At 51.0% G+C, this 18,214-nt stretch overlaps 1 protein-coding gene across 1 annotated transcript; it reads left to right on the top strand.

The window, feature by feature from the left end:
* Positions 1-336: 336 nt before the first annotated feature.
* LOC128254434 (midasin) lies at positions 337-18,069 on the top strand. Its single transcript, XM_052983544.1, is given in 16 exon segments — positions 337-604; positions 662-882; positions 943-1,906; positions 1,966-2,129; positions 2,189-3,206; positions 3,208-7,368; positions 7,432-7,591; positions 7,645-9,461; positions 9,522-14,568; positions 14,571-15,593; positions 15,596-15,915; positions 15,976-16,102; positions 16,164-16,635; positions 16,704-16,809; positions 16,864-17,547; positions 17,604-18,069. Coding segments are annotated over 16 exon segments (16,578 nt in total). The 5' UTR covers positions 337-487; the 3' UTR covers positions 17,781-18,069.
* The last annotated feature ends 145 nt before the right edge of the window (positions 18,070-18,214 follow it).

Below are 18,214 nucleotides of genomic sequence, written 5' to 3'. Positions count from 1 at the left end.
TGTATTTAAAAAGAACTGTTTTGAATACCATTTAAGATAAGTAAAATTACATATTCTTGTCTCTAGACAATATACAAAATAATAATAAATATTTATATAACTGATATAGCTATTTAATAATATAAACACTTAGATCAAAATAAAAAATTTAATTAAAGGTTTCTGTTGCTATAATTGAGGGCCTACTGTAGCTCCACAAAATGCAAAACACAATAACAAAAACCAAAACAAAACATGCCGGCTGGCGCTGCCAGATCTCAGTGGCGTGCCGGCAAAAAAGGTAAACAAACCGCCAGTGCTGCCATATCGTTGCAATCAGATGGTCGTGTGCAGGCTAGCTGGCAACGCTGCTGGTGTGTGCTGCACGTGTTTTAAAATCGCGTGTGTTTTGCTCTTCATTCCGGGACATTGTGCTGAAATTTAACGAAAATAGGCGTAAATATTACTTAAATATAACTAAAAATACGGTTGACTAGTTTCTGGAGAGATGGAGGTGAATGCCAGCAAGCTGCGGCTTGGCGCCCAGCGATTGCTGCAGCTAATTTCGAATGGGTCTGAAGACAACGTGTTTGCCCAAACTTTACAAAAGTTCATCAAGAAGCAGGTGAGTTATCTTGGTTGTAATTGGAAACTAGCATACTTAGTATTCTGTGCGTTTTAGAAATATGTGCCCCAGGATGTGGAGCGGCTCTTCCGGACGCTCAGCGAGCAACTGCCCCTGCCCGCTTACACGGTGCCCGTGGCCGTGAGTTTCGAGGAGCAGTTGCTTCTGCTGCTCTCCATGGCGCTCCGCTGGGATTCGGCTGGCCAAAGCTTTGGCCAGTATCAACTGGAGTGTGCGGCGCTGGCCAAGCTCTTGGATTTCTCCCTGGATGCGCAAAGGTTCGACCCTTCGTCATTTTTCCCCTAAAGAAACCAATTCTTAAACCTCTTCTCCTGCAGATTTGCCAAGAGCTACTTCCACAACAAGCCAGCTCCCTTTGATAAAAGCCAGAGCGAAGACAGCCTGCCCAATAAAAAGTTAAAAAATGGCAATCACTCTCTCAACCTAGAGGATCTGGAGATCATCACATGCTGCTATCAATTGCTGAAAAGTGATACACCCTATTTCCGCGAGCTGTGGGATTGGTCCAGCTTTATAGCCACCTATGCACACAATTCATCAAGCCCGAAGACGCAGCTCTACTGCAACCACATCATGGCTATGCTGACCAACATGAGTGCGCCCCAGCTAAATGATTTAAATGAGCAAATAGCCACTGAAACGCGACTGGAGTTCGACCACGAAAGGGAGCAAGCTTGGACACTAGCCAGGAGCACCCTTGGCAGCTTTAAACCAGACGACTCCGATCAACTTGTGAGCCTGCAGCTGCAGGAAATCAATCAGGCTGTGACCAACATCGAGGGCGTTCTATTGCCCACTTTCAACAAGGAGAACCTGGAGTTCTATAGCAGCACCGATGGCTGCTACGATCGTATTGTCAAGGTGGATTCAACTGTCGTCAATCTACGTAGTATCGCCCTGGGTGTGGCTGCTGCCAAACCCATTTGCCTGTCAGGACCCGTGGGCTGTGGCAAAACTACGCTTATCGAGTACCTGGCCCGCAAAACTGGACGCATTTGCCCCAAGCCAAATGAGATTGAAATCAAGGAAAAGGCCTTGAAGAAAGCCGAAGAGGAGGAGCAACTGCTGATACCGAAAAAGAAGACAAAGGCGGCGGGATACAAGCGCAAAGTGGAGGAGTTACCTCTGGAGGAACTGCTTGACTTGGGAGAGACGACGCAAAAGAATGGATTTCTACGTATTCAGCTTGGAGATCAGACCGATAGCAAAATGTTACTAGGCCAATATCGCTGCACCGATGTGCCCGGGGAGTTTGTTTGGCTGCCGGGAGTTCTGACGCAGGTGAGTTACTGAATCCTTTTATATATTTCAGTCTTTATTAAATAGTCTTGTTATTAAAGGCCGTCATGCATGGATACTGGTTGTTGCTGGAGGATCTGGATGCCGCCACCCAAGACACTTATACCATTCTGAGCAGCCTTTTAGAACGCCGGTGCCTTAGTGTTCCCGGTTTCCGCGATTCCGTGAAAATAGAGCCTGGTTTTCAGTTGTTTGTCACAGTGCGGTAAGAATTTAATCAAGCAATAAAGTAACCTTATTTAATTTGTTTTCCTAATCCCATAGCACCAACAAATCGGCCAGCAACTCAAGCCAAAAATCGCTCTACTCCCTGCTGGACAAATATCTTTATACCATCAATATACTACCCCTTTCCCGCAATGAGCTTTGCAAAGTGGTCAGCACCAACTATCCCAAGCTGGCTACTGTGGCCAATCGCATTGTGGATGTGTTCCTCACCTTCTCCAGTGGGCATCACACATCGGCAGATAATTTGAGGCAGCAGGAATCGGGCGACAAGGCGGACAACACGGAGAAATATGTGGCCCTGCCCTTCGAACAGGTTTCCCTGACCTCCAGTCCCAATTCGGGCAGATTAGTGTCCACCCGTGATTTGGTGAAGCTGTGCCACCGCTCCAATTCACAATTTTCGGTGACCAGCTCGGAATGTGCCTACTTTGTTTTCCAAAACGCCGTGGATGTTTTTTGCTCATATCTTCCGCAGAGCAGAGAAAAGATAACCCTGATCACCAGTATCGGAGCCAAGCTGGGCATCATTCGTTCCCGTTGCGAGCATTTCGCCAATGAATACAAACCAGATGTGGAATTTGGCCTGGAGCACATAAAAATCGGAAGAGCTACCCTTCTGGCTAAATCTGAGTTGGAAAACAGTGAGAACGAGGAAACCTCAGAGCAGGACCTCAAGCGGCAAAAGTTAACTCAGCTAACAAAGCGGGCTATTGGAAAGATTGGAGGCAAGCGGACCACCTTTTCTTTCACTCGACTGGCCAGCTGCATCCTGGAGCGGATTGCCGTGTGTGTCAGTCACTCGGAGCCTGTGCTTTTGGTGGGCGAAACCGGAGTGGGCAAGACCTCTTCGGTGCAATACCTGGCCGAGCGAACGGAACACAAACTGGTGGTGGTCAACATGAACAACCAGTCGGACGTGTCCGACTTGGTTGGCGGCTTCAAGCCCGTGGAACTGAACTATGTGCTGGCACCTCTGCGCAACGAATTCGAGTATCTTCTTTCCGAAACCTTTAATCAGGAGAAGAACTTTCAGTTTCTGCGCTTGTTCGCCACCCTACTATAACAGTGGTCGTCACTCTGTGATAATCCGAACCATGATCAACATCTGCCTACAGGTGGCCAAGAATCCGGAGCTAAAGCTTAACAAATTGCTTCCCCGATGGCAGACGCTGAGAGAAAAACTGCAGAAGCTTCAGATGCAGCTGGACAAGAGCATCAACATCTCCTTCGCCTTCATACCCGGCTCCCTTGTCAACTGTATTAGCAATGGCGACTGGGTCTTGCTGGATGAGATTAACTTGGCCTCCGCGGAGACGCTAGAATGTCTCTCGACCATCCTTGAACCGGAAGGCTCAGTGGTGCTGCTGGAACGTGGTGACTTTACGCCCGTTAAGCGGCATCCCGACTTCCGCATCTTCGCCTGCATGAATCCCAATACGGACATTGGCAAGAAGGATTTGCCCGTGGGCATACGCAATCGTTTCACGGAATTCTTTGTGGATGAACTCACAACGGATGCGGATTTGAGTCTGTTGGTCAGTGATTATCTGGCAAATACGGGTATCCAGCGAAAGTCCGTTCACAGCATCGTCCAATTGTACAAATCGCTGCGCAAGCTGTCCGAGCTCCAGTTAAATGATGGCCTCGGAAATCGTCCGGTTTATTCACTGCGTACTCTCTGCCGCAGTTTGCGCATTTGTGCGAGAAATTTGTGCGGCTCCATCGAGCGGAATCTGTACGAGAGCTTTTGCTTGAGTTTCCTCACCCAATTGGATCCGGATTCGCATCATGTGGTTCTTCTGCTCATTCAGAATGCACTGTTGTCAAATGTCAAGGCTATTTTGAGCAAGCAGCTGCCCCAGTTGGGTGAGAACTACCTGGACTTCGAGGGCTACTGGGTGCAGCCGGGCAACTTGGAAGCACAGCCCTGCACCCACTACATTCTCACGGAAAGTGTTAAGAAGAACCTAAAGGACTTGGCGCGTATTATATCGATAGGCAAGTTGCCCATCCTGCTCCAGGGACCCACGAGTGCGGGCAAAACCAGTTTGATTGACTACGTGGCCAAGAGGAGTGGAAATCGCTGTCTGAGGATCAACAACCACGAGCACACGGATCTACAGGAGTACATTGGCACATATGCGGCGGACTTGGATGGCAAGTTAACCTTCAGGGAAGGAGTGCTGGTGCAAGCCATGCGCCATGGCTTCTGGATTATACTGGACGAGCTCAATCTCGCCTCCACTGATATTTTGGAGGCTCTCAATCGAGTTCTGGATGACAACAGGGAGCTGTATATCGCGGAGACCCAGACTCTGGTAAAGGCTCATCCCAACTTTATGCTGTTTGCTACGCAGAATCCTCCGGGACTCTATGGCGGCAGGAAGACGCTTTCGCGCGCCTTCAAGAATCGCTTTATAGAGCTCCATTTTGGTGACATACCACGCGTGGAGTTGGAGACCATTTTGGAAAAGCGCTGCTTTATTCCACCCACCTATGCCCGCAAAATGGTGCAGTGCATGACCCAACTGCAGCAACATCGCCAGAATACCTCCAAACAAGTGTTCACCCTGCGCGATCTGTTCCGTTGGGGCAACCGATATACCCATGCGGATAAGTCTCTGCACGAGGACACCAGGTACGACTGGAACCAGCATCTCGTGGAGGAGGGCTACCTGGTTTTGTCCTCGAAAGTGCGTTCCCAGGAAGAGCATGAGTTGATAGAGAAGACCCTGTTCGCCAATTTCCGCAAGAAGGTGGATCTGCAGCTGCTGTTTGACATACAAACCGAGAGGGAGAGTTCCTCCATGGTGAGTAGAAGAATCCTGGATGCCATTAGAAACTTTAAACTGAGAGGAGACATCGTTTGGACCCGCAACATGACACGCATGGCTGTGGTTACGGCCAAGGCCTTGGAATTCGACGAACCCGTGCTCTTGGTTGGTCCCACGGGCTGTGGCAAGACCACTGTATGCCAACTGCTTGCCAGCATTGCGGATGTCCAGCTGCGCATCCTCAATTGTCACATGCACACCGAAGGAGCTGATTTCCTGGGAGGATTACGTCCTTGTCGCGGCAAAGAATCCACGCAACTTTTCGAGTGGGCCGATGGTCCGTTGATATACTCGATGCAGGAGGGATCATATTTCATGGCCGATGAGATATCCCTTGCTGAGGACTCCGTGCTGGAGCGGCTCAACTGTATCCTGGAACCGGAGCGTACGGTGTTGCTGGCCGAGAAGGGCGGCGTCGCAGAGTTGGAGGCGAATCCCGACTTTGTGGTGCAGGCCAAGTCCGGCTTCCAGTTCCTTGCCACCATGAATCCCGGCGGTGATTTTGGTAAGAAGGAGCTGTCTCCTGCCTTAAGGAATCGCTTCACGGAGGTCTGGTGCCTACCCTCCGACAACAAGGAGGACCTCATTGAGATTGCCTACAACTGCATGAGCCGACAGAAGGAGCACCAAGGGCAGACAATCGACACCCATAAAGTGGCCGAGTACCTGGTAGAAATAGTGCTGCACATTCGCGACACGAACGAAAAGTTCAAGTTCTCAGTGCGTGATATCTTAGCCTGGGCTAATTATATGATCAGCAACGCCAGGCTGAGCTTTGCCGAGCAGGCCATCTTTGGTTTGGAAACCATTTTCCTGGATGCATTGGAAATGCTGCCTCACGAATCGCAGGAGCAGGTGGAGCAGCTGAAAACCAGTATCATCAAGCAGGCCATCAAACAAGCAGGTCTAATTCTAAACGAGCAGTTTACGCTGGAGGAAGTTAGCAAGAAGCGAGGTCTTGAGGTCCAGCTGGATGAATCCAACTTTGGCATTCGTCCCTTTTTCATAGATGTAAACGAGGAGCGTTTGACGCCAGCTAAAGAAGATTTCCTCTTCGATGCGCCCACTACAAAGCAGAATCTCTTCCGTCTGCTGTCTGCCCTTTCCCTTCAGAAACCAGTGCTCCTAGAGGGTCCACCTGGTGTGGGTAAGACCTCCATTGTGGAGAGCATAGCGGCTGCCATTGGCTACCAGATTGTGCGCATCAATCTCTGCGAACACACTGATTTGGCTGATCTGTTTGGCACCGACTTGCCGGCGGAGGATAACCTATTGGAATCGAGCACACCCACTTCCGGTCGACAAATGGGCAGCTTTGTGTGGCGCGACGGTCCACTTCTGGCCGCTCTGAAGGCAAAGAACACCTGGATTCTGTTGGACGAACTCAATCTGGCCCCCCAATCCGTGCTGGAAGGTCTCAATGCGGTGCTCGATCATCGCGGAGAGGTCTACATACCGGAGCTGAACAAGAGCTTCCACTTGGCTGGCTCTACTCGCATCTTTGCCTGCCAGAATCCTCTAAAGCAGGGCGGCGGTCGCAAGGGATTGCCCCAGTCCTTCCTGAATCGATTTACCAAAGTGTATCTGCGTAAACTTTCCACCGAGGATTTGCTTCATGTGGTGAATGTGAAATATGGCAAGTACTTTGATCAATTGAGTGAACATTTCCTGGAGCTGCGCGGTGAGCAAACCGAAGGTAACATCTTTGAGATCTACGCCGGAAAAGAAGCTTCGGTTAAATCAAATCCCTTTGATTTGGCCGCTCGCTTGGTGCGTTTTTCGGAGCTACTAGATCGCGGCGTCTCTTCCATGGAGTTTGGCTACAAGGGCGGGCCCTATGAGTTCAATCTGCGTGACATTCTCCGCTGGTGCGATCTGCTTCACAACCCGCAAACTGGCTACATCATGGCATCCACACCGTCCTCCTTCCAATCTGCTTTCAAAGACTTCTTACTGACACTTTACGAAAGGATGCAGTTGGTCTACTACCAAAGAATGCGCTGTGACCAAGATAAATCATACATCCGCAATGTCTTCTCAAACGTTTTCCAATGCAATGCCGAGGAGCTGAATGCGGTTTCAGATGATGTGGCTCTTTATTGGACCGCGGATAAGGTGTATCTCAACGACGTGGTTCTGGAGCGGGAACAAGCCGATGTCCTGGACTTGGCCACTCGACAGGAGCAGGCCCCTTTGCTGCTGGACAGCCAGAGGCAGCTGCTCAAGCAAATCGTCGAGGCCGTGCACATGGAGAAGCCACTGCTGCTCTGCGGATCCACAGACAGTGGCAAAACCAAGCTGATCGATGCCCTCTGTGTGCTCTCCAATCGCCTGTGCAATACTGATATAATTGATGACTCTGTGACTGGTAGTTTTCAGCAGGTGAGATTTACGACCTAATTTTGAACTTGATCCACCTATTTAACTTTATTTTTCTTATCCCAGATCGATTTAAATCGTCATTTGGAGGTGATTTACAAGAAGGTGGAGGCGCTAGTCTTTGCCTGTGTTCAGCGAGCTTTTGTCCAGCAAACTGATCTTCAGTTTGTCGAACAGTTGTGGAACTACTGGAGCAAGTACAATAAACTGGCCAAGGTCACAACAGGTAAGTGGAAATGTGTACCTAAGGAAGAGACCCCTTAAATGTATACCCTTTAGAGTATCAGCAGCACAGCGTATTAGATGAACTCAAGTTGTTCGGCGAGCGTCTGGACTCCCTGGGCAAGATCATCCAGCTACTGGTGGTCACACCAAAGAACTGCCAAGTGAAAGCATTCCAGCAATTGCCTGAGACCAAGTCTCAGTTCCTGTTACTTCAAGCCTACATCAAGACGGCAGATTCCCTCAACACTGGAGGATCTTTCGAGTGGGTGGACTCGCAGATTGTCACCTCACTGAAATGCGGTCAATTCATCTTGCTGGAGCACGTGAATCTTTGTTCCTCGGCCGTCCTGGATCGCCTAAATCCCGTCTTCGAGCCAAACGGAAGCTTACTCATAGCTGAAAAGGGAATAACTGCTCAGGAAAGTGCTGAGGTGGTCTTCAAGTCGAGCAATTTCCGAGCATTCCTAACCGTGGATCCCAAGAATGGTGAACTATCGCGAGCGATGCGCAACCGATGTGTGGAGCTCTCCCTATCCCGGGATACCTATTCCGTGGATGACATGCGTGCCTTTGTCCATGAGCAGGGTGTGCATCAAACGGAGGCTATAGATTGCATCCTGCGAGTTCACAAGGGCATAACTCAGCTGACCGAGTTTAATAGCTACTCCATTTCGCACCTCACACATTTTGCCTTCCTGAGCGCTGCCTACCAAAGGATTGGCTATGAACTGAAACGTGCTATTTACGTGGCCGCCATGGAGGTCTATGTGTACTCTGCCAGCACAGATTTGATGGGCTTTGGCTTGTCCTACTACCAAAACAAACTGCGCGAGGTGGTGCTGGCCCAAACCGGAATGTTTGAGGAAGTGACTACTGTCCAGCAGGATTTCCTCAGCGATGTTATACTCAGTTCTGGAAACCTAAACTCATTGACACTAGTCAAACTTCAGGCAGTGGCCCTGAAAGTGTTATTGGATGGATCCTCGGGGGAAACTATTCCCCAAAAGCAGTTAGCTGCGCTCTTTCAAAAGATGGAAAACCTCAAATTGAATGAGCTAAATCCTCAACAACTCATTCGCCACTTCCTGTACATACTCTACGAGTCTTCGGCCTTTGGTGATTTGGAATTAAGACATCTCTACCTGCAGCCTTGGTTGTCGGAACACACGTCCATGCAAGAGTTGTCTCAGAATCTTTTCAACTGCCTGCAGAAAAGGAGTAAAAGTGTAAAAGCAGCTCTGGTTAATCTGCCCTGGAATCGAAATCTCTTCCCTAGACTCAGGGATTACTCTACACATATTGCGGTTTCGGAACTAAAGCCTTTAAACCTAAGTGCTTTGCTCCTGTCGCGCCTTGTGGTAGATGACATTCCCACTAATTGTGAAACCGCAGTACACAAAATGAATGCCCTGCAGTATTCACAGGCTTTGCAGAAGCAACAAGTGACTGTGAAGTTCGCCAATGACTTCCTAACAAACCTTTCGACATTCCTTGAGCTCCTGCACAGCAGTTTGTTGGAGGATTTGGAGGAAGCTGACTTGGATCTGCCGCAGTATGCGCAATTGGTGACCCGCTTCCATTGGTTCAATCGACTATTGACTACGGCACAGCAGAAGCTTTTAATTAACACCGAACTTTATGTGCCGCTGATGCACAAGCTGGTGCTACATTTCCAGTGGCTGGAGAAGCACCTTCTGAATCCCTTACTTCAATTGACTTCCAAAAATTCCTGCGAAAAATTGGCTACTATTCAAGAGTATGTTCTTAAAATAAAGGAGTACATTGAGGAGACGAGGAGGCCTTTGAATGTGTCTTGCAAGATATACTCAAAGCAGTTTACCCAGTTCCAGCCTTACTATCAGGATCAACAGGTGAGTGAAATGTAAGGATTTTAAATTATAGTTCTACATTTTTATTTCTTTGAATTGCAGATTCAACTTCACACAGAATTGGAGGAACTGGAAAAACTGCTCTGTGTGGTACCGAACTATGGCAATTTGGAGCTGTCTTCTTGGCTCAAGAAATGGCTGCTACTGCAATCAGATGAGGCAAACAAGTGGCGCTCCTTCCTTCGCAATAACACCCATGGCTTTCAACTTAAGCCCTTTGAATTGAGTGGCTCCCTGACGAATGAGACACTTCAGTCCCGTCTGCAAAGACTGCAAACAAAGTTAAAGGAGGCTCAGGAAGCTAATACAGAAAACGGATTTGATTTGGACTTGGATCTCAGTAGTCTGAAGACCCTCTTGGAAGTCGAAAAGGAGGATAGCTCTTCGTATATTCATCCAGAAAGTGTAGCTGCCAGCACGCCACAATTATTACTGGCTGCCTTAAGGGAACTATTTATGGAGCGTCTGTTGACGGGAACTCAGCGCGAGGACTTTGATGAGCAAGTGAATCCCCTTTACACAGAGCAGTTGCTCACCTTGAACAGCAATCTCTGGCATTGCCTGAAAACTCTCGAGAGTGCTTCCCATGCTGAAGTAACCAGTGCTTGGATGGAACTAAGGAAGGAATTGAATGGGTTGCAGGATCAAGAGGAGTTTAAAACACTGCTTGAGAAGATTGGCAGCAGCTACAAGGGATTGCGCACTTATCAAAGGCAGTATCGTAACGCCATTCAATGCTATCAGTTTGAGAATCTTTCCAACCGTCTGGATTGCGTTCAAGGACCCTCGGAAGAGGGCAGCACAGAGATATCCAGTCGCTTGGTCTATCAGGGTCCCGCTTTGTCGGGCGTCTTCCTGTCACTGATTTGCCAGCCAAACGGACAGCTGCGATCGGTGCCCCTTAGCGAGTTGCAGGAGTGGCGCACCTCCCTGCAGCAAACGCGCCATCTGCTGTGGGAGAACTCCCAGCTCCTGAGCTCCAAATACAGTGGCAGAGTCAACAATCTGTCACAGGTCCAGGAGAACGCCAGTCAACTGCTCAAGGAGCTGGAATATGTGAGCCACTTAGGTCAGCGTGAGCAGAAACCTAACGAAGGCTTCCAAAGCTGTGCCCAAGAACTGGAAAAAATGCTGAAAATTTTGCAAAAGGACGACATCAACCAGGACGCCATGACAACAGCCTTTGATGTTTCCCTAACTAATGCCTTGTTGGGAGCCATTGAGCTGTGCCTGCTCACCAATGCCCCATTGATCGATCCCGTGGAAAAGAACCGCCTGAAGAACCAGTATATAGCGGAGGATATTAGTTGTCTGAGCACCTTAACCACAGCCTATGATTTCATGAAGATTGTGATGAAGTACCGTCACTTTGGCGAGGAGATTTGCAGCCAACTGGAGGTCAGATTGAAGGCGGCGCACCAGCGACAGCAACAGCTCTCCCAAAAGTTGGCCTTGCGTCCGGAACAGTGTATGTACGCCGCCCTGGTCCAAGACATTACGCACTTCCTCCACTCGAATGGCGATTGCGAGTCGCTGTACAAGCTGTTCCGACTTGTGAGCTCCGAATGGGTTAACTTCACAGGATCCCAGGCGGCCACGAGTGCGCAGCTGAAGAGCAGCACCGAGGTGCTGGGCAAACTCGAGCTGTGGCTGGCCAATGCCAAGAGATTCGTGCATCACACCCTCGCCAGATACTCCTCCTACTACCAGGACTTCGTGGAGCCCATCAAATGCGCCGTGAACCAGCTGCGCTTTGGCTTGGAGTCCCTCAAGGTGATCTTCGCCAGGGTCCAGCAGGCCGGCAGTGTTTCGCAGGCGGAGCAGCTGCAGCAAACCATCGGCGACATAGTGCAATTCCCATCGCAGCAGCCACTGGTTATCAGGAACAGCAGGCTCTACGGATTGCTGGCCGAGTTGCCACACAGCGAGTATGAGTACTTCCGTTTGCTAAAGGCCAAGTTGGTTGAGCTGAGAAACTATATCTCGCTGGGAAGTGTGATAGACGAGACGACCTTTGCATCCTACGACGATGCCCTGAGCATCTGCAACCAAACCTGGCAGCAGGAGGAGCAGCGTCGCTGCCAACTCAAAGCGGAGGCGGAGAGTCTGTACGTGACCAAGACCAAGGGAGGAGTGGACAGCGAGGAGCTCATCGAGATGCAGGAAATCGAGCAGAACTTTCCCACAAACCTGGACGAGGACTTTGCCGAGTTCGTGTCGCAGCCCACCTTGGAGCAGGTGCTGAAGCTGGACAAGAAGGCCAGTGCCAAGGCCAAGCAGGCGCAGATTGTGGTCGAGGAGGACTATGCCTTCCTGGCGCGCAATTTCATCGAGGTCATGACCCAGCACACTCCGGTTTACTACAGAGAGCAGCCCAAGTCATCGAAGGAATCGGAGCTTCATCTACTTGCCCCGTACCGAGCACGCTTTCAGGTCTTTGCCCATTTGCATGGCCACTACAAGACAGCCTTGGGCTCCAATCTGGACGAAAGGGCCTGCAATGGTCTGGCCTTTGGCTTGGCCCTGCAACAGAAACAGCTTAAGGACATTGACTTAGAGGAGGGAGTGGCTAGTTCCCCTTACGATTTCTACAAGGATTCCAATATCAGCGAAATCCAAAGTTGCCTCAGCGTGATGGAGCGCATAGAGAAGCGTGTGTTGGAGCAACTGGAACAGTATCCCGAGCACGCTGGCCTGGCAGACATCAAGTTGGTGATCTCGCGCATCCGGCGATTGCCTGCCCATGCCCCGGTGGTGCGTTTCAACACCGGATTCCAGCTGCTGCGACAGAAGTTGGCCCTCTGGAATGAGGTGGCCCACAGGCAGAACAATCTGGTGGCGGAGGAAATCGAGGTGGCCGAGTTTGTGCAACGCTGGACACGACTGGAGCTGCAGCACTGGCGCAATTGCCTGGGACAGACGGCAGCCCAAGTGGAGCTGCAGGCCTATCGCTACTGGTTCTTCATCTACAATCTGCTGCAGCAGTTCCTCCATCAACAGCAACTCGATCAGTCCTACACGGACATCAAGTTTGCGGAGCAACGTTTCGCCCAGGAGCAACTGCTGGATGCCCAGGACTTGGGAGAGGCACAGCGCCTGGAGCTGCCGCAAGTGGTGCGCATTTTGAGACAGTTTGTGGAGGCCTCGTGCTATGGTGACTTCCACATACGGCTGCAGCTCCTTCAGGGCTTTGAGCTGTACCTGCACAATGTGGAGAGAGCTGGAAAGATCGAGGGATTGCCTCCGCTAATCGCAGCCTTGCACAATCTCCAGCTGTATTTCTCCCAGTTTGCTGGCGAGATCGCAGACTCTGCCAAATCACGACGCTCGCCCATCGAAAAGAAGCTGAAGGAGTTCGTCAAGATCCAGAGCTACAGCAAGGATCTGAGTTACTTCAGCATGCGCAACAGTGTGGCCAGTGTGCACCGCAATCTGAACAAGTTCCTCAAGGAGTATCGACTGGCGCTGCAGGAGAAGATCAGCGAGGTGTTCCAGCCCAAGGATGCCACGGCCAGGGACTACACCTTTGGCACCGACAAGGGCAAGGGCCTGAGGAACTACAACAAGATTAGGTATCTGAATACGGAGCGACAGCAGTTCGTGGCCAGTGAGAAGCTGCTGGAGAAGTTCAACATTCCGGCCGAGTTTGTGTCGGAAAATGCCCTGCTGCAGCGCTTGGAAAAGCACTTCCGGACGGCCCGTCATGTGGTCAAGGAAACCCTGGGACAGGCTCCCTACGGCGAACTAATCACGGACTTGGACGACCTGCTGGCCAGCCAGTTGGAGCGATGTGAGCACTTGCGTGCTCTGAACGTGGATCGCTCGAAGGAGCGTCCCCAGCAGAAGCAGGAGGCCAAGCAGATTCTGCAGCAGAAGCGCAAGGCTCTCACCGATCTCTTCAAGACGCTGCATCGGCTGGGTGCCAGCTACAAGACCGGTCTCCTGGAGCTCTCGCTGCGCAGCGAGTTTGAGGACTTCCAGCTGTCTCCCTACTCCATTCGCTCCATGCTGCCACGCCTGCATCCCAGTGCCCAGCAGTTGGACGAGCACCTGGACCTGTACTACATGAAGAGTGTGTTCAAGTTGAAGCTGTTGCAGAACATTATGTTGACGCCGCTGTCGGAGCTGGGTCCTCCGAATATCGAACGCATCAAGGGTTTCGCTGTGGACCTGTTTCTCCTGGTGCAGCAGCAGCGGGAGCAGCTTTCCGGATCCACCAAGGAGCTGCATGAACTGAGGAACTCACTGGATAGCTTGCGCAAGCTGGCCGAGATTGTGCCACAAGCTGAGAGCAATTTAGGAGCTCTGAGCTTTGTGAGGAACGCAGACATGGCCACGGATATAAAGAGTAATCTTTGCCAGATTCACTATGTCATGAAGCAGTGGCAGCTGCTGTTGAGCTGTGCCCCAAGTTCGGTTAACGAAAACTCCGGCAACAGCCTACTGGTGCGCACCATTCCCTTGGCCAAAAATGAGCTCCAGGATTTGAGCAGACAGATCGTAGGCAGCAGCCAAAAGTTGCTATGCGAGCTGAGCTCCGCCAATCTGGAGTTCCTACCCAGCGAGAAGTGTGATTACTACCAGAAGAGCTATCTGCAGATACTGCAGATCATGGAAAAGACCTTGGAACTACTGCGTGCCGGCCAAAGTGATCATCTGCCCTTGGCGCAACCACTCATTGAGCTGCTGGCCAGTCTGCGAACCGAAAAGCCCACCGAAATCAGCTCGGAGGCCATAGACCTGGCCAATGCGGACACCGAGTTGGCCAACATAGCACACAGTGTGCTTATATCGCTGCAGAAGATTTACAAGCAACATGCCAGGCCGGAAGAGGGGCCTCAGAATGGAGAAGCCAAGGAGCAGGAGCAGGATCAGGAATCGAAGGAGGCGCTGCAGGAACAGCATCTGAAGAAGTGCCTCACGGGGCAACTCAACACGGACTGGCAACAGCTAAGTCTGCCCCGTGTGCTCGCCAAACTGTCCAATGTACTCCTTGTGCTGAAGCACTCCAATTCCGAGGATCAGGATAAGCTCCTATGCGTACGACGAGCCATTGGTCTGCTGCCCATCCTGGAGCAGTACCAATTGCTGGCGACTATCTGCTGCTCCAGCAGCTAGCCACCCACAAGGTTTCCGCCAAGATGCTGTCCATAGTGCTCACCGTGTTCGTGGAGATCGGCAGCAAGGGCTTCTGTGTGCCGCCGGATCTGATGCAGGACGAGGAGGGTCAGTCCAAGCAGGACTCCAAGAACGGCGAGGGCTTTGGCCTGGAGGACGGCACCGGGGAAAACGATGCCTCCGACAAGATCGAGTCCGAGGATCAGCTGGACGATGCCAAGCGGCCAGAGGACCGCAAGGACGAGGGCGACAAGCAGGAGCCCGACTGCAAGGAGGAGAAGGGCATCGAGATGAGCGACGACTTTGATGCCAAGATGCAGGATGTGGAGAAGCCCGAGGAGGATGACAGCGGTGAGTCCGAAGAGGAGGAGGATCTCAACAAGGAGATGGGTGAGACGGAGGAGGGAGCCGAAAAGCTGGACGACCAGATCTGGGGCGATGACGAGGAGAAGCCCGAGGAGGAGGAGCAGGAGCCTGAGATGAACGAGGAGGATCAGGGCAAGGGCAGCAAGGATGAGAAGGATGCGCACAACGATTTGGACACGAAGAACGATGCGGCCAAGGAGGATGGCAAGGATGAGCACGAAAAGGACGGCTTGGATGCCACCAATGAGCCGAGCGGCGAGGACAAGCGCAAGGAGCAGGCCAAGGACATTGACGACATGAAGGACCCCGAAATGGACGAGGAGCAGACCAATGCCATGCACAACGAGCTGGAGGAGCCGCCAGAGCCCGAGGAAATGGACCTGGGCGACATGAATAACGTGGACGAGGCTCACGACGATCAGGAGGAGCAGCAGCCCACGGACGAGAATCCCTTTGACATCGACGCCATGAAGGAGAACATGCAGCCGGCCGAGGAGCCCGAGGCTGATGGCGAGGAGGAGCCTGCGGCAGAGGCAGAAGGCGATCCCCAGAGCGACGGCAGTGACTCCGAGGAAGATGAGGCGGGCACCGAAGCGAAGCCAGGCCAGGAGGATCAGGGCGAGGGCGACGAAGCACTCCCGAGGACGAAAAGGAGGAGCCGGAGACTCAGACACGCGGCGAACTGGACGAAGAAGACGAAGCAAAGCCCGAGGATTCTCCCGAGGATGCCAAAGAGGATGAGGAAAAGCGCGAGGAGAAGCCGGAAGAGCACACCCAGTCCAAGGACAAGGCCAGCAAGGAGGAGAATGTCCAGTCAATGCCGGAGACCGAGCAGAGCAGTTCAGCGGACCAGGTGCAGCAGCCGCAGGACCCGGATATCAAGCAGGATCAGAAACTCGACGAGCAGGAGACGGGCGAGGAGAAGGATGGCGTTGGCCAGGCCGAAAACGATGTAAGTTTTGGTTTCAATTACATTTGACTCCACTCGTGTTTACTTGAAACCTATTTGCAGACCAACGATGGTGGCCATCAGGGCATTGCGGAGACCCAGGAAACGGTGTCCCAAGAGGAGCGCAAGAACGAAAGGCAAACGCAGGAGAAGCGCAAACAGGGGCGAACCAATGAGGAACGATCCTTAGGTAAGCAGGCAAAATAATCATTCACATTCACTTCCATTTTAAACAACTTATTAACTTGCAGGCGAAGCGGAGCAAAACAAGTTGAAGCAACTTAAGACAATTGACCAGCTAAAGGAGTCCAAGGAAGCGGACAGTGCTGACCAGGAGAAGCCGGAACCCACGGAGCAGGCAGAAGCCGAAGAGTACCAGCATGTGAAGGAGCCCAAAAACAGCGACAAGACCACGCTGGACAATGCCACCGAAGAGCAGTCCAAGAAGATTCAGCACCAGGAGGATGAGCCACCGAACGAGGATGAAAATGAAGCGGAGAATGCGGACGAATTGATGGAAACCGATGAGCCAGCAGTAGCGCCGGAGGATGATGCCCAACTCGAGCAGCTGGGTGCCGAGAAGACAGAGCAGAAGTCCGACAAGCCGTCCAAGACGGATCAGTCGAAGGAGCGCCTGGAAACACCCGAGGGCATGGAGATTGAGGGCGAAGTGGTGCCCACCATGACGGTTCCTCGCAGTGCTGAAACCACGGCGCACAGCAAGTTAGTATTAAATACTTCCTTTTTCTCTGTTATTTTTTATTTAAACAAATCTTTCTATGATTAAACAGCACCGAAATCCTGCTGGACAAAAGCTCGCAGGCCCAGGAGCTGAGCTCAGCGGAGCAGATGGAGCTGCGGCAACAGTATCAGCAGCAACTGACCACATTCCGAGGGGTAGGTTTTCTATCATTTGATATGGTGATACCCATACTAAACGATTTGTTCCAGGCACAGCCGCAGCACGAGGACTACGAGAGTTGGCAGGGCATCTCCAACCGCATGACCCAGAATGCTCGGGAGCTGTGCGAGCAACTGCGCCTTATCCTGGAGCCCACCAAGTGTACGCGGCTGAAGGGCGACTACCGCACCGGGCGGCGCATCAATATGAAGAAGATTATCCCTTACATCGCTTCGCAGTTCCGCAAGGACAAGATTTGGCTGCGACGCACAAAGCCGGCGCAGCGTGACTACAAGATCACCATCGCCATCGACGATTCCAAGTCGATGCACCACAACAACTCCAAGACGCTGACTCTGGAGGCCATCTCTTTGGTGTCGCAGGCACTGACTCTGTTGGAAAGTGGCCGACTGAGCATCGTGTCCTTCGGGGAGGCGCCGCAAATCGTCCTCAATCACACGGAGCAGTTCGACGGGCCACGCCTGGTGAACGCCCTGAACTTCGACCAGGACAAGACCAAGATAGCCGGCCTGCTGGACTTTATACGCACGGCCAATGCGGAAGAAAGCGGCCTGGGCGGCGATAATGGCCTGTTTGAAAACCTTTTGCTTATCCTCAGCGATGGTCGGAATATATTCAGCGAGGGTGCGCAGAAAGTCAAGAACGCCATAAAGCTGGCGCGATTGCAGCGCATCTTCCTGGTTTACATCATCATCGACAATCCGGACAATAAGGTAAGGAATTTTGTTGTTAATCCATATGAGTTTTATTGATTTTTGGTTACTTTTAGAACTCCATTCTGGACATACAACATGTGGCGGTAAACGCAGATGGATCAGTGAGCATCAGTTCCTACCTGGAAAGCTTCCCGTTCCCCTACTATGTGATTGTCCGGGACCTCAACCAGCTGCCCCTGGTGCTTAGCGAAGCCATGCGCCAATGGTTCGAGCTGGTCAACAGCGAGTAACCTATATATGCTGACACTATGAAGTATAGTGGGCAACAAAGTACTCTCCTAACGACTTACCCCGAAGATAGCCTACAGCTACGTTTTTTTAAGATTTATTACAGGCTTTGTTATGATGCCACTTAGATATATTTTGCACTTGTAAATAATAATTTTTACGATTTGAAAATGTAGCGATTTTGTTATTTGAGGCGCACTAACATAGATGCAACTTTAACTTTTTTGGATATGAATGTAATTTATATATTTTTTGACAATTACAATTTGTATATAAACAACAGTCTTGTTATTTAAAAGTATTTTTTATTTATTTATGGATGACTAACAGTAAGAAAAAGGTTATCGAATGATAATTGCTTATCTTATCACATTAAATGTGACGGAAGATTATTATCAATCAGTAAAGGATATTTTAATCATAAAGGCCAAAACAA

Source organism: Drosophila gunungcola, assembly GCF_025200985.1.
Source record: "Drosophila gunungcola strain Sukarami chromosome 2R unlocalized genomic scaffold, Dgunungcola_SK_2 000004F, whole genome shotgun sequence".
In the NCBI taxonomy this organism is placed as follows: Eukaryota; Metazoa; Arthropoda; class Insecta; order Diptera; family Drosophilidae; genus Drosophila; species Drosophila gunungcola.
Note: the sequence above shows the minus strand (reverse complement) of the source record. Positions and strands in the feature narration are given on the sequence as shown.